This window comes from Lonchura striata, chromosome 12 (assembly GCF_050655825.1).
Source record: "Lonchura striata isolate lonStrDom1 chromosome 12, ASM5065582v1, whole genome shotgun sequence".
NCBI classification, from domain to species: Eukaryota; Metazoa; Chordata; class Aves; order Passeriformes; family Estrildidae; genus Lonchura; species Lonchura striata.
In genome coordinates, this window is record NC_140714.1 from 9,520,774 (window position 1) to 9,537,148 (window position 16,375).

The 16,375-nt window shown below is 44.6% G+C and overlaps 1 protein-coding gene and 1 long non-coding RNA gene across 3 annotated transcripts; one reads left to right on the plus strand and one right to left on the minus strand.

Moving 5' to 3' along the window:
- Positions 1 to 5,353: 5,353 nt before the first annotated feature.
- Positions 5,354 to 9,502, minus strand: CCDC51 (coiled-coil domain containing 51). 2 transcript variants are annotated; one of them, XM_021531873.3, is made up of 5 exons: positions 9,365 to 9,502; positions 7,865 to 8,094; positions 7,411 to 7,757; positions 6,938 to 7,102; positions 5,354 to 6,230 (listed from the first exon to the last, which is right to left on the minus strand). In XM_021531873.3, exons 3-5 carry the CDS (start codon positions 7,726 to 7,728, stop codon positions 5,454 to 5,456), a joined length of 1,260 nt encoding a protein of 419 aa, XP_021387548.1. In that variant the 5' UTR covers positions 7,729 to 7,757; positions 7,865 to 8,094; positions 9,365 to 9,502; the 3' UTR covers positions 5,354 to 5,453. The 2 variants fall into 2 exon arrangements, with proteins under 2 accessions (XP_021387548.1, XP_077642258.1); XM_077786132.2 differs by lacking the exon at positions 9,365 to 9,502 and adding an exon at positions 9,174 to 9,316.
- LOC110471388 (uncharacterized) lies at positions 9,431 to 13,922 on the plus strand. Its single transcript, XR_002465581.3, has 4 exons — positions 9,431 to 9,492; positions 9,563 to 9,618; positions 11,582 to 11,669; positions 13,747 to 13,922. It is a non-coding gene; the product is annotated as an uncharacterized LOC110471388 (long non-coding RNA).
- Positions 13,923 to 16,375: the final 2,453 nt, after the last annotated feature.

The window sequence follows — 16,375 nt, forward strand, 5'->3', positions numbered from 1 at the left end:
AGGAGAGGCTTTTCCTTCTGTCCCACCCCTCCTACAGCCCTTCTGAGAGACAAGGGTGTTGTAAAACCACTGTAGGATTAACCATTCCCCCTTCTGGGAAGCGTTTTTATCAGTCTGCACAAACATTTTGCAGTTCTTAAAAAAAAACCCCAAACAAACCAATCAAACCCTGGAGGAAAAGCTATTTCTCAAACATTATACAGCTGTGAAAATGGTGTCACACAAAGAACAAACATTTTGAGGAACAAGTGAAAAAAATTTTTCTTTCCATTTGTTCAGGTTTGTTTTGTTGTGTTGCTTTTAGTATATTTAAGTCCCTAAAGGATCCTTTTCTGTAAAAACTCTTGTTAATGTCTGGTTCTAAGCAGGTTAGCTAAGTTTGTTTCATAACTATTACAATAATCACAAGGCAAGCAGCTGCTTATGCTCCTTTTGATTTCCTTCCTACTCTTCCTCCCCTCCAAGCAGGAGATGAGACAAGTTTAGAAAGTCACAAGGGATATGTGAATACTGTCTGTAGCTTCTGGGAATGAAGTGTATTTAGAGCAGTAATTCAGGGACCAGCTGAAGGTTAGCTACATCTACCCTACTTCATATCTGACCCCATTCCTTTCAAGCTTTCAGTTGTCAGAATATTTAGAAACAGCATTAAGGTATTTGTTATGGTGATTTGGGTACCTACAGATCTGCTGGCAGCAGCCTGTTGATATTTAAGGATCTGATTTTGAGTACAAAAAATAGCCAACACCCCAGAACCTGCAGGGATAGAGCAGGAGACTTTGAGCACACACATATTTGCATGGGTTTGCCTTCTCCCTGCAGAACACAGCAAAACAAGCTTGGGACGCTTGTGGCAATCCCTTTATCTTGGAGTTCTGCTGCTGTGTTTAAGCAGAGACCTTCTCAGATTATCCAATGCCAAGCACCAGAAATCTCACTTCTCTGTGCTTTATGAGTGAGGTCATGAATGTAACTTGCTAGCAAAAATCCGGCAATAAAATACAGTTCTAAATATAATGTGGACAAATCCAGCATTGTCTGCCTTTTCTTAGCTCACAAACCTCATTCCTACAGCAAATCTCAAACCTTTTCCTGAGGTAAACAGGACATCTCTACCACTCCTATGCTCCACAAAGAGGGAAGTATTTGTTTTTAGAGGGAATATTGTGAAAGGAACTGTCTTTTCCAAACAAACAAAGAAATCAACAGGAGCACCTGCAACTTCCGACCAGGATCCTACAATGTTGGAACATTCAAACTGGAAGTATTAATAAATAAATATATATCCTGATTGTTACATTACATCTGCTTTTGTCCTGTCTTCTTAAGCAACATTTTCTAGTTCTCTCATGAGTGGAAGGAAGGGCAACTTTTCTCTTCAGAATGCACCTACTGTTAGAAGTCTGCAGTGACCTCATTCAAAGTTATTTCCATAGCCACAAGCTGTTTGCTTTTGAGTTACTGGTGGTTTCTCAAGGAGCAGTAAGAACCCAAAATAGCTTAGCACAGGCCAAGCTCAGGCCACTGCCACCCATTTTTCTATAGTTAATATCTATCAAAGGGCTTCCTGTTGCTCTTACCAGGTTCTCCCTAACTCAGCTTCTGTGTCTGGCCTGACAGAGGAACTAATCTGAATGAGCACTGGCTTCCTCTGACCTACCCACTGCACCCAGGTCAGTCCCTGGCCTCACCAGTCCTGTACATAATTTTGCAACCACCATCCCCCTCGGATGAGCACTGGGGCCCAGGGCTGGCTGAACCATCCTGCCTAGAGAGGTCTTTGCTCACAGAGTAAGAATTCAAGTCTCAAAAGGCCTTAGCAAGCAGAAATTACTAATTGAAGAAAAGATCTGCTGAGAGACCTCATTCCAAAAGGGAAACTCAGCTATCTATTATAAACCTTTTTAATAACCCAAAGGTATGCAACAGAAGAACAGAATGCAGGTTGGTGTGTGTGTTGGGGTTTTTTATTTGTTCTGTTTCTTAGTTTTTACTAGAATAGACCTGAAGAGCACAGGCAAAAAGCATTCAGTTAGTCCTGGCTGAATCATCAGGAAACATGCACTGAGATGTCATGTGCTTGTGTAAATCACTGCTATAAATGTATTTGAACTGAGGTGAGTGCCCAGGTAAATACCCCCTACACAGCTGTGCTGGTTTTGTTCAAACTCATGTATTTGCTGCCTGTGTTACCATGACAAAGATTTAGCACAAAGTACTAAACAGATTATACATCTAGTCCATGTTATAGCATCTTCCTGGATATTGCCTTCAGCCAGCTCAGGTACAGCTGCCACTGCTGCAGCCACACCTTCTGGCTTTGGGGTGCACATACACTGCAGTACCAAGCTACACATTTAGATCTTTGCCACAATGGAGTGATGATTAATCCAGGATTGAGGGAATACATAAATCTTGTCTCCTAATTATTATATAGTCACAGTTAATTACAAGGGTTTTTCCCTAATTGAAATTATTCTGCTGTCACTTCACATAGGAGGATTTAGCAAGGAAGAGCAGAACTAAGTGAGCCATGGTAATTACTTGTAACACAGAACTCAGCCAGCTGCACACAGGATCTGTTCCTGAGTCTTTGAAACTTCCTACAAATGACCAGTTATTTTCATCTTGATAGATATACCTTCCAGCTCTTCTCAAATTTCAGGTGTTATTTCAAACAATCATTTATTACAGATCTGTTTGCTACTCTTCATTGACTGTTCATAACAGTCCTTGACTGACTTTTTCTTCCTGTAACTATACATAGAGTTAAAGCTACAGACCTTCATAATACTCTCTTTAAATGGATAAAAGCAGATTTCTTCAGAGCAATAAACAGCCCTCAGTTTTGTATTCTCATTTATTGTACACAAGTTTAGCCTCAGACCTCTGCTTGTTTTTGATGCCATCAAGTACAATTCAGTGAGTGCTCCTTGACTTTCAAGTTTAACTGCCTAACCTTCAGCATTTAAAACCCGTGCTGATATATATAATCCACATTTTCAGTGATGTCAAATAAAAAAATCAGCCAGTTATAGTAAGGGGGGCCAAGTTTATGTAGTTAAATTGACAAAATATCCCAAATCCCAAGCCAGAACAAAATTTTCAGTGACTAGTGTGGCAAATTACAAATAGAACCATTGTACTAGTCCTTCCCCTTTAACTACACAGTTGTCTGATTTTCATCAAGCTCCTGAAAGAAATATAACCTGTAAAATATTTGTGACATGATAAAATGAAATATTATGGATTTGAAAAATTCTATTGATCTGTATGCACACTTCTTGATACAGATAAGTGTATAGGAATTTTTATCCCAGTTCTGAAGCCAGCAGATCAAACTGCTTCCCTGACAGATGTTTCTTACTCACTTCACACTCCAAATAATCAATGTATAAATCAGCAGTGGCACTTCCCAAAGCCACCTTTTGCTCTTTCATTTCTCTTACAGGTAGTGAATCATCAAAGATCATTCCTAACATTGTTTCTTTATTCTGTCATTAGCACCCAGTGATACTAAAAGTAGTTGGTGCCACATAGTCCCTGTCCCAAAGATCTTGCAGTCTTAGGAGCTTATAATCAAAACTTCAAACTCTCTTAGAACGGGAGAAAGTCCCACCCACAGCAGTGTGTACCAGACAGGCGAGCTGCTCACACAAAAGCATTTCAACATGGAGTGAGCACGCTGCTCCTTTGTCTGCAAAGGTCCCACAGAAGTGCTTGTGAAGCAGGAGCTCCACACTGGATTTGCCTGTCTGCTGCCATCACAGGGAGAAAACGATTTCTTATCTGAGCCCTACCAGAAACCTTGTGTGAGGCCACACACAGATACTGATGTTTAACTGTTCAGGCAAGTGTTTAGCCTCAATCAGCCAATTTTCATCCTTCCAGGAAAAACAGGCAGCTGGACTTTCCGCTTATTTCCAAATATTATTTTGCAGTAGTTTGTCTATTACTGCTAAAGTACTGGCTTAAAAGCACCTGCTGTAGAGTAGCATTTCAATTTCCAGGCAGGACAAGATTATGAAAAAACCCCGAAACAACAAACCTGGAGAAAGGCCCAATGAGATACTAGCAAGGATAAGAAAGTGATTGCTCCAGAGATGATTACTAAAACCACAAAATACCTTAGGAATGACAGGTTAAGGAGTCTGTAGAGAAAGCATAATTGGCTTATATTGTCAGAATAAACACCATCATACTTAACACAGCTCTGTATCTGAACTCTTTTCCTCTTTCCTTGCCTGCAAATCTTGAAGGACATTTAGGTATCAATAACAAAGAGCTGAAGCTTCAGAAATGTTTTGGATACTTCATGACAAACCATCCTAGGAAAAGGTTGCCATGTGTAGCTTCAATGTATTTTAAATTCATCATGTGGCTGTTTGTTGAGATAAATCCTAATGATTTGTGAATGAACAAACGGCAAAACTACAGAAAAATAAAGAGCAAAATAGAGAGAATTATACATGAGGCATTTAAATCAATGACAAAGCAAATGAATAACTGGAAGAGAAAATCACAAATCCAACTCCAGAGTGAAAATCACAATGTATTTCATCAGTTGTATCATGTCCATCTTGAGGTTCTGTCACTTGGTCCAGTAGCGGCCACAGTGTGGGTTGGTAAAGATGTAATAGACCTTCATGGTATCCTGGGGGACAGAGAGGTGACAGGGCAACACTGAGGGCTCTGAGGGGAAGCAGGATTTGGGGGGATCACCTTGGCTCAGTTCTGGCACTGTTCTTCTGAAGAAGACTCCTCCTTGTGCCCACACCTGGGGGAGAGGGGAACAATGAGGATGGAGGGACAGCAGTCCATGGGTCAGGCCCCAAAACCTGTCTGTTCCAGCAATAAATGTGTCTGAACCCCAGAATCTCAAGGGGTCTGGGAGGTGGCTGGGGAATGCAGAGTGGCTTGGGGCTGGGTACAGGGATCTGTGGGTCAGGGTACCCAGGATATGCACATGATTATACTACAGGGCTTGTCCTGGGCTACTGGGGCCACTGGGGATGCAAACAGAAGCCCATTGGGGTGAGTTAAGAGATCTGATGGGAACAACTGGGACCACTGTGGGGTGATGTAGCACTGGGAGCAAGCAGGGGTACAACTCAGGGTCTGAACAGGCCATTTTGGGCCTTGCAGATGCAATTTGGGGCTGAGAGGGGCATTTTGTGTGCTGTTTCAATACACAAGACTAGACAGTAAGAGTGAAACAGTGAATGAAATGAACAGATTGAGCTATGGTATTTCCTTTGCTTGTTAAAAAGCTCAGTGTGTCAGAGACTTGGAGCCTGCAGCAGTAATGGACTAAAGCTTTTCAAGTTTTTCAAATATACAAGAGAAGGCATAATGAGAAACATTACAGCAGCTTTATTTGGACTTGTACTCCAGGCTCTTAGAGAGCAAGTTTACCTTTATTAATCTAATAAGTTGTGACAATTAATTAGGGATCAGTTCCCTTTCAGTATGATGTAGAGCACAGGCAGAGTAATGGCAAACATAGCACATGTCAGTGCAGTGCTGTAAATAGAACTCCTCTTGATTTGCGTTTCCAGTCTCCTCTCGGTATCACACAATTCCAAAATCACATCTCTCACAGCAGCAGCCTGGCCCTTGCCCTCCCCTGAAGGCCTTGGCATCACTCTTTCAGTAGGTCGGGAGTGGATGGCGAGTTTGACACTCTGCAGCTCAGACAGCACCTGTGTGATACTTTCCTGCAGACTGTTAAACTGCTGTTGTAAACTCCCTAGACATGAACTGACTTGTTTAATGTAGTTTAGCTGCTCATTTAAAGGCATTAAAAGAGAATCTATTTTTATGGAGTCATTCCTGGTTTCTCTAGTTAACAAAGCCCCTTCTTTCACTCCCCTCGATGCTGTTGTTTGCAGCACATTTTTTAGGTCTTCTATGACATCACTGAGATCTTTCTGCTGCAAGTAATGGTTGGAGGCCTGTTCTTTGATGGCTTCTTGTAAATTTACTGGGCCCTTCTGTGCTTCAAGCACCAAGACTTTCAATTCTTGCAGCCTTACTCGATTGACATAGGTGGAACCAAGAACACCTATAATGGCCCCCAGCACAGAGCCAATAATAGACCAGTTCTTTGTTTTTTCAGCTCGTGTGCGTTCTTTCTCATGGCTTTCTCTGACAGCTGCAGAGAAGAGAGAGAATTTTTCTCTCTCAGATTCTTCTGCATTTAAATATGCAGCTCGGTACCTCTTCTCTTCCTGCAAGAAATAGTGATGAAAAGAGAAGGTATAATATGAAGCCATAAAGTCTATATTAAAGGAAAAAAACCCAAACCAACCCCAAACCCCAGTGCAGGTGAAGGAATGGAAACTGGGAACATCTCTTAGCAGTTTCAGAAATTTTCCCTTGACTGTGGAATTGTCTTTATTAATACTACTTAAGTCAATGAGATGTCATTTTAAATCTGAGAAATGGAAAAGGTTATCAGGAATCACAGCTGAAGATCCTGCACATGAGAATCAACCACGTGATGACAGCAAATGGGTATGAGTGAGCAAGATCTCTCACTCCCTGTGATGTTCACTGTTTCAGCCCTGCTAACTTCTCCAGACACCAGCAGAAAGCAGCTGAGAGAGTTTCTCTCATCCAATAGAGAATTAGTTCACTGAATGGCAGCTTTTTTTTAATTACTCATGTACAGGTCACCACTAGAACAATTAATTTTCTAGGCTCATTATCTTCAGTTTGATTCTCAAATTTACTACTCTACTTTAGCATTAACGTGTAAAATTTGCACATGGGATCAAACCATTGGTAACAACTAAGTAAAACAAGTACCCTAAAAAATTAACTCTCATCACTTCAGAACTGAACTGCATCTACAAAGACAATCAATCACTGGCGAAGGAAACAAAGCACACAAATTTTCAACATATTCACCAATGCTTAAGTACCAACAAATTACCTGCAGCAATCTGTGTTCCAGAGTAGCCAGTTCTAAATACTGGGTGTCATCCCGAGAGACCCTGTCTAATCGATCCCGAATTTCCTTCAGTTTCATCTGTTGGGCTTCTACATTTTCACGAGCCTCTCGTACTATCCCTCGAGCTATCATAAAGACATTTTCTGCCTGAGAAGAAAGAGCATTTATTTTAGAGACTTACTACCATACAGATCTAAATTGCTAATTTTTTTTTTTTTTTTGGTGGGGGGAGGAAAAAACCCACCAACAAAATAAAACAAACTCCATTTCAATTCAGAGGATACGCTCTACTGACCACATACATAGACCAGAACACATTCACAGTACCTGCACAGACAACCAAAGCAGAAAAAGACATAATTCTCCTTGGATAAACTTTTCTGCCTCAGACAGTGTTTATGCTTCATATAGCTCTATTCATATTTTTAAAAATTGCTCATTATCTCCATGTTTACCTCTGTCACTTTTCCCTGAGCCTCTCGAACTTCATTGATTCCAACAAATTCTTCGTATCTGTCCCACCAATTCCTGCATGTTGCAGACACTTTCTGGAGGGAGTTTTTTCCCATAGCAGTCCCTGATTCTGTGATCCGATGAAGGAGACCCATGGCCATTTCCACTGCAGACTTGGCTTCGGGCCTCTTGGGCGCTGACGGGCAGTAAGTCCTCACCATGTGTAAATTCACTTTTGGACTCCACTTCATCAATGAATGGTGATACTGCAGACCACAGGACACTGAGGACACACTTGATTTGTATTTCATAGGCCCCATATCTTGAATTTAATTACTAAATAAAAGTGCTACAAGGAAGAAGAAGAGAAGTTATTAAAGTATGGCTGATTCACAGCTCTTCAGCTACACATGTGCCAAAATGAATCAATTCAAGCACTTTTACACCACTGCTTACCTAGAGAACTTTCCACAATTTTCAACAAAGTGCAATCATGCCACAGATTCCTTATTTTCTGTTAGGAAGTACTCCCACCATGCTTCATGCTTCTTGATTACTAATTCACCCACGGCGTGAACAGAGATCATGTGCAGATCCAGTAACAGCAGGAGTAACTTCAGAGAAATTTAGTGCTTCAGCAGAGCAGTGATTGCACGACGTGGTTTGTGCCTCAGGTACTCACAATCCTGCAAAAGAACAGAAAAGGAAAAAAGGCAGAGAGGGGACAAAATCTTGATAAAAAAAGAAGTGTGGCTCGATCATTCTCTTTATCTGACATTGCACAGATACAGGAAGTGTTGAAGGATGTAAAGACAAAAACACAAAGGACAGAGGGAAAACCCAGAAGTGCTGAACTGAATACAAGTATTCCCATGAGACTGCCTACAAAGTAATAAACCAGGATGAGCTACAGGAATAGAAAAATCTCAGGCAGAACACACAGCATTCTAACACACAGGGCTGCATTTTAAAATGAACTTAAAATTCTTGCTTACCCTGCAAAAGCAGGCTGCTATTTATGGTTTATTGTCTACTGATTTAAAATACGATCTTAGAGTTCTACTGAGGCACATTACTCTAAAGACTAGAAACTGGAGAACTTTTCCATCAGGTTTTATATGAAATTTGAGTATGACTGTATTGGGTTTAGACTAATATGATATGAAAACATGAATTACTGAGAACACTTGATAGCTGCTGCATAGTTTAAAAAACTATTTAAAACAGCTTTCCTTGTTAATTTTAGGTGCTTAATACAGGTATCTCCACAAAAAAATACTGAAACAGCTGGAAAAACTTTGACCACCTCAGGTTCATTCCCTTGCTGACTAGTTCTAACAACTAATAATAACACCAAGTGGCATTATGAAAATCTAACCAGTTGTTTTACATGCATAACAACATGGAAGATCAAACCCACAAGAACATGGAAATGAAAGAAGTTCTCTCTCTTGCCAGCATCACTCACACATCTGCTGTCAACAGCAGTGTTGAACACCCACTCTACATTGCAGGCCACAATAAACATCAGCTCAATTTTGTCTGTTCCAGGCTGCAAAACTCCCCTCTCTTAATTGCATCACTACCTGAAGAGTTTAACCTAATATTCAGGCTACTGGAGAATAGGAAAAAAAAAAAAAAAAAAGAGTGAGAAAGTTGATATTTGAAGAAGACTTTCTATGCAGTCACAGACTGTGATGAGCGTGATCTCAGCGTGAGCTCAGAGGACACGCGAAGTTGTGAAAGCTTCATGGGGATTACGTGCCTGGCTCCTCTCTGGCCTCCCTCGCAAGGAGCACTCCCGTGCCCGCGGCGCTGCCCAGCGCGCTCCCGGGGCCGCCGCCGGCCCGCAGCCGGTGTTAGCGGGGCCGGGCTCGGGGCTGCCGCGGCCCAGCGCAGCCCGGCCCCGCCCGGGGCCCTTCCACCGAGCCCCTCCGGCCCCGCCGCACCCCCTACCTGCCCCGGCCCGGCGGCGGAAGCGGAAGCGGCGGCGGGAGCGGCGGAAGCGGCGGGAGCGGCGGCGGAAGCGGCGGGAGCGGCGGCGGGAGCGGGCGGAGCGAGCGGAGCCATGTCGGGCCGGGAGGGTAAGGCCGGGCCCGGGGCCGCCGCCCGCCCGGCCCCGCCCGGCGCTCACTGTCTCCTCTGTCTTTGCAGGCGGCAAGAAGAAGCCGCTGAAGCAGCCGAAGAAGCAGACGAAGGACCTGGATGAGGTAGGGCGGCGAGAGCCCCGGCGGCGAGAGCCCCGGCGGCGGGAGCCCCGGCGGCGAGAGCCCCGGCGGCGGGAGCCCCGGCGGCGGAGAGCCCCGGCGGCGGAGAGCCCCGGCGGCGGAGAGCCCCGGCGGCGGAGAGCCCCGGCGGCGAGAGCCCCGGCGGCGGGAGCCCCGGCGGCGGGAGCCCCGGCGGCGGGAGCCCCGGCGGCGAGAGCCCCGGCGGCGAGAGCCCCGGCGGCGAGAGCCCCGGCGGCGGAGAGCTCCGCCCGGCCCTGAGGGAGCCGGCGGGCCTGGCTGCCCGCGGGGTTCCTGCTGGTATTTGCGTGTAGTGACAGGGCATGGGGGAACGGGCTCAAAGCGAAAGACAGGCGGTTTAGGGGAGATATCGGAAGATATTCTTGTCCGTGGCGTGGTGAGACCCTGGCACAGGCTGCCCGGAGAAGCTGTGGCTGCCCCATCCCTGGGAGTGTTCAGCGCCAGGTTGGACGAAACTTGGAGAAACGTGAGCTTGTGGATGTGTCTCTGCCATGGCAGGGCTTTGGAAGGAGATGATCTTTAAGGTCCCTTCCAACCCAGCCCATTCTGTGTTTCTCTGATGCCATCGCGACATCCCGCCTGTGCCCACCATGCTGCTGGAATCAGCACCGCTGGCTACCCCAGGAGCTGGGAATGCTCTTGCCAAAGCATCAGTCTGCGATCTTAAGTCGGTCAATCACTGCGGTCCCAGGAGCCTGGGAGTGTTGTGTATCTTAAATTAAGTAGAATGAATTGTGTGTTAGAGATACTCTGAACCCTTACTTTTAAGTATGGATGTCAGCTGCTACTTCTGAGAATAGTGCATTATGGATGAGGTGCCACTGTTTGGAAAAAGGCAAATACCTCTTTGAAAAAGGAAAAAAAATAATTTTTTATTTAGCTTTCTAAATAAGCTTTATTGTTAAAGAAACAGTAGAACTAATAAAGTGCTTATAAGGATCAAAGTTATAAGCATTTGTGTGTCAAATGATGTAATATTTATTTTTGTCTCAGCTCTGAAATACTGTGAGCACTTGGGAGCAACACATTGCAAGAAAAAAACCCACAGAAGTGGATAAATGTGAGGGATTGATTTACTAGGAAAGACACATTAGCCAAAAGGAGACAGGAAAACCTGGAAAGAGAAACAGAATATTCTGTTCTGTGAGGGATAGGTAGGGGAAGTAATACAGTTACATTGCAGCAAGGGAGGCTTTAAGGGAAAGAGAAGAGCTTTGCAGCTGTAAAGATAGACTGGATTGGTGAAGAATCTCATTTGTCAAGGTCCTCAATTCAGTTTCCCCAAAGTTCTGAGTGCAAAATTGAAAATCTGGCTCCTTTTCAGCCTTGGTGTCTGTGAAGAATGTGTATCTAAGGGACAGAATATGTCTGACTTCTCCTGGATTTGGAGGCTAATCCAGTAAGGAGGCTCAATAGCTGCATTGCCTGTACAATTTGCTGGCAGTCTCATAAGATTGCTTGGAATTGATACTAATTTATTAAACCCAGCAAAAATATGTGTGGGAGGATTTTTAGAAATGTATGGTTTTTTTACAGGTGAAAACAGCCTTACTTTATTTACATTCTTTATAGACTGAATGTTTTAGTTAGTGCCTCTTTGCTGGGCTTCTTGTGTCACTGAGGGCATATTAATGAATGGTGTTAATGCAAACATCTATCAGTCATAGGAATCATAATCTCAGAATGAGATTATGCCCTGGGAAATAATTCCAGAAACACCAAACATGCAGGGTTAAAGTTTAGTTTGTGGTACAGCAAAAACCTTGGTGATAGTTCTGCATATTTAGCATTATTCAGCCATCCTGCCTTGGTCCAGTCAGGTGTTAGTTGCTGATGGAATATTACATTTGTTTTCCATTGCTTCTCAGTTGTTTTTGAATTTTTCTGTGGAAGAGATGTTAAAAAATGCTGCTGTTCTTTCCTTTAGACGGATCTGGCATTCAAACAAAAACAGAAGGAGGAGCAAAAGAAACTTGAGGAGATGAAAGCAAAAGCTGCTGGTAAAGGGCCCCTGGGTAAGTGAGATGCCATCCTGGCAGGAGAAATGGGGGTCTTGCTGGCTTCAAAAATTTTATGTTTTTGCTAGACAAATACAAAAAGGCAGGTGCCTCTGGGTTATTTGACATAGATAAGTAAGTTGATGGCAGGTACAGATAGAGGCTATTTTTTTCTTTTTTTCTTCTTTTTTTTTTTTTTTTTTTTCCTTTTCTATGCATTTTCATCCCCAAATGATGCAGGTTCTGGTTCAGCAGGCAAATCACTGTGTCTGGCACACTGACTTACTCCACTGGTTTGTGCAGGGACATTTCTGCTCTATTTTTAGTACACCAGTCTTTTAAATTGTGTTACATGTAGGTTTTGCCACAGTCCTCCAAGTTTAAAAAATCCAGTGCTTGTCCTCTGAGAGGATGAATTCCTTCAAGAGCAGGAGATTTTTGGTAGGGAAAAAAAAAAGTGACTGGAAACCTGTCTTCAGTCCCTCTGCCTGAGTGACTGTAAAACATGGAGTTCACAGGGCGTGTCCTGGTGGCCCACGGAGGCCAAGCTCTCAGTGACAAAGTGACAAACACTCAGTGACAGTGTTCACTGGGTCTGCACTTGCCTTCTGCTCCTCCAGTGTCTGCCATGGTCCCCTCAGAGGTGTTCAAGGGTGCACCCTGCCTGCTCCTGACCTGTGGCCCATTAATGTTACTAACCACTTTTCCATTCTGAGAAGATCATTAACTTCACACTTTATTTCTTGTTTTTCAGCAAACTTTCAGTCTTGAAAGACCTTTCCAACAGTCTCATAGCAAAATAGTTCCACTAACAGCCTTTGCTATGGAATCCTGTCAGGTCTGTGTGAAAATAGGAAGTCCCCCGAGGTTACTTTATTCAGACACTTACTGATAACCTCAGGGTCCCAGCAGGTCAGTGAGGAAGGATTTACTCTTTATGGAAATCCTCTTAGCTTTCACAAGACCATTCATTCATTTGCTGTGTTCCAGACTCTGTTATCTTCTCAGAGACTGAGCTCAGACTCACTGCTCTGTAGTTGCTCAGTTACTAACAGAACCCAATCCGTATCTAGGAGCTTTGCTGGCAGTCTATGAGTCCTCTGACATGGTGTCTGTATTGATGTTTTAAAACTTAGCCAGCAGATCTGCATTTTTGCATTACAGCTTGTTGGGTGCTCTTGAAGGAAGTGTCATCCAGTTCCACTGGCTTGGAATATTGTTTATTTATTTCAGACTGATCTAACTCCTCTGTTTTATCTGTACAAGAGGTGTGCTGGGTGTGAGACTTGGAATGTCTTTGGTGTTTCAGGCTGATGCAAAAGAATTCATTGAGCCTCTCTTGTGTCCTTACCATCACAAACTCATTTTATGTAGGGTGCTTTAGCTCACAGACCTCCTCAGAGTTCTTTCTCTGCCCTTTTCTAGACTTGGTGTCAGTCATCTGGCCCTTGTCTGATGCTTACCGAAGTAGGTAACGATTGTTGTGTTGCTGTGGCAGGGCCAGCCTATTTCCAAGAGCCTTAGCAGGGCAATGCTGTTGGAATCAAGTTCCAATGCAGTCTGTTGCTGACCCTCAGCCCTTGCAGTCTGTCTTGGTGCAGCCTTGTGTTCTCTTTCCTTCCCACTGGTCATACCTGACACAACTGGAGAAAAACAGCATTTACAACAAATGCCACACTTGTTGCTGTGTCAATACCTGGTGTTCTTTAGTGTCTTCAGTAATCTGCAGGGAATTCCAGTACCTGCTTCTGTAGAGCTTTGATCCCAGATGGGGACTTTGATATAGGGATACCAGTGCGTTTATTCCCTTAGCCTTAGCCTGCTCCTGCTGTATAAGAAATAATAAATGGGGAAACAAAGTAACTGTTGGAATATTTAGTTCCATTGTAGAATCACTGTTACATAAATCACTGTTCACAGTAAGATGTGTGAGATCGAAACCACACAGGAGTAGTCACACATGCAGAAACAATTCACCAGTGGGGACCTGGGCTGTGCAGACTGTCTAATGGGGGAATTCAGCTTTATGAGGTACAGCATTTGTAGCTAAGCTCTCTTACAGTCACCTAACCAGCTCTGTTGTTTCTTTTGGCAGCCAGTGGTGGAATAAAGAAGTCTGGCAAAAAGTAGCTTGATGAAACCACCAGGCTAAGAAGTGATCAAGTTACTCAATGGACCTGCAGACTTCAGAGAGTCTTGAAAACAGTCTGTCATTTGGGAAACATTGTACATTTTATTTAGTCACAATAAATCCTTTTTGTTAAGATGTGATATTTTCTCTTTACCTGTAGGTTTTGTTTAAAAATGGCTTTTCTGTTTTATACCAGAAATGAAACTTATACTGAAGACCATGTGTGCCCTTATACAGCCTGAGTGCATCCAGTCGTTTGCTAGTCATTTGTGAGAATAAATTTCAACTTCTCCTCTCTTTTGAGACTGGAGTCAGGGCCTGAGTGTTAAAATCTGCAGTTTCATTCTAGAGGCTTAGGTTTAGCTGCAGTTGTCTGAGATGTGGCTATAGCAGTGTGTGCTCTCCTAAGAGCTCTAAATTGGGTTATACCACCAGCACCTTGGGGTCAGCCACTCCAAAACAATGCTCCTTTCCACATTCCTTAAGAGCTCTGCTGTGCCCTATGGTCCCACTTCTTGCTGAACATACACTTGCCTTTGTCCTACAAATTGCCACTACACCGTTTTCCTGAGCTACATGTTGACATCACAGCTCCATCACACTCATGGAATGCCTTTGGGGTGGAGAGGGGAGGGGAGCAGTAGCTAAATTCTTGAAATGAATGGCACTGGCTGTACACTGGTTATGCAGACTTGAAGGAAGGAATATGCTGTTCCCAAGGTGGGAATTGCACGGGAGGGAATCAATTCAAAGTCCTTATTACTGAAGAGAAATGGTGATACAGAGACTTCTGCTCTCAGGCAAGGCAGCTGATGGCTTCTGCGAGCATCGAGACTCTTGGGCTGCAGTGGCGGGCGGGGAGGGAGTTACATGGGAAATCTGGGTTTGCAGAGGCTGGGCTCCTAAGGAAGAGACCGCAGGTGTCGGTTGTTCAATGCACAGCGTGCTACTCCGAGGGTTTCCTTGTTAAAAAGACATTATTTTAGAGGGCTTGAGGCGTTACCTCCTTCCCTCTCAGACGCGAGGCTCCGTTTCAGCAGGGCGGGAAGGGCGGGTACCCTGGACGCCGGGGAGCGAGAGGCGCAGGCCTTACCCTGCCATCGGCTCGTGCTGAGGGCTGCCGGCAGCGCCCGGTTATAGGAGTTGACCGGGACCGGGACCGGGTCAGGACCGGGACCGGGTCAGGATCGGGGTCGGGCGGGGCCGCGCGCGAGGCTCCCGCCCTTCCTTGGGCTCTGCCGCCCCCGCGCGGCGGCCGCGGGAATGGCGGGGCGCGGGCCCGGCGCCGTGCGCATGCGCAGCGCGGCCCCTCACGGCCCGAAGGGGCCCGGCCTGTGGTTGTTTCTACCCCGCGTACCAGCCCCATCTCATGTGCCCCTGGTCCGTAGGAAGATCAGATCCCTGCTGCCCTCAAAAAGGGGATAAATCAGCCCTTGGTGATACTGAGAAAACTGTCCTCTCTAAAAGTACTTTTCTGGGCATCAGATTGAGTCCTGCGAGCCAGATAGAGCGCGTGAAGGCTGAAATTCAAGATTGCATCATTCTTGCATTTTGGATAAGGGTACCTTTGGTAACAGAAAACTATTAATTCAAAAATGTAGGACAAAGCTGCCTTAGCTATAGAGCAGAGATTGCTCCTGCATCAGTGCAAACAGCGAAGGCAACACAAGCCGCCTCTGTCAGCTCCTGGGGCAGAGCTCCAACCCACAGAACAGCAGCAGACAGAGCTCACAGCTGTGCGTGCTCAGCGGGAGCACAAGCTGCACTTACTTCATCAGTTGCACACTGATGGTGGCACATCCCTGCCCACACTGCCCGCCTGCACCCCCACGGCCACTGCTGTGTAACCTGGGCGGTGGCTTAAATGAGGAGGAAGAGGGAATGGGAGACAACACGCTCCAAAATATGAAACTTTGGCAAGCGTATCAATAAGGAATTGTTTGCCCCAGGAATTACTGAATGAAATGAATGAGGCTGCTGATCCCAGCCAAGCTAACTTGAGGTGGTCTGAAGGGAGGACAGTGAACAGAATGTGTGTGCCACGGCATGAGACAATATGCAAAAAGCATTTCAGAAAAAAAGCAAGACAAGAGGGAAGGAGACCAAATGGCAAAGTGACAGATCACTGCAGTAGGAGATCTGTTCTCAACAGGCTTAATTTTAATGTAGGCACTGAACTGCCTTCCTGGCCAAGAGCCCTCCTGTTTAATATTAGGCTGTGGAAATTAGGCTAAACAAAGGAACACTTTGATTGTATCTTTTTACATAACACTATATAAGAAATGGCATTTCATTCCTTACTGCAGCTCCAGCTCAATGTTAAACTAATGCAAAGACAATGTAACTCCTACATCACAGATATACATAAAATTATCAGAGTCTGAAGGGCACAGAGAAAATAAAGTCCAAAAGGCAGTTGGAAATGGATGTCGATTAAAATAGCAGCAAAATAGGCACAAATGTTCTTTGTAGGGTAAATCCATTGAAGGATACGATTGCCATAATCAATTCAAGTCAAGCTCTACTGTTTGAAAAGACTTTGCCCACTCTTTAGAGTTAGTGCAGCTCCAAGGAAATTATACCCTGAATTGCT

Excerpts from the sequence above, each read along its gene's own strand:
- CCDC51 (XM_021531873.3), bottom strand. The coding sequence starts at position 7,728 with ATGGGGCCTATGAAATACAAATCAAGTGTGTCCTCAGTGTCCTGTGGT. Across the intron at positions 7,103-7,410 it reads CTCAGGGAAAAGTGACAGAG|GCAGAAAATGTCTTTATGAT; the intron begins GTAAACATGGAG and ends CTTTCTTCTCAG. Across the intron at positions 6,231-6,937 it reads TGGAACACAGATTGCTGCAG|GAAGAGAAGAGGTACCGAGC; the intron begins GTAATTTGTTGG and ends TATTTCTTGCAG.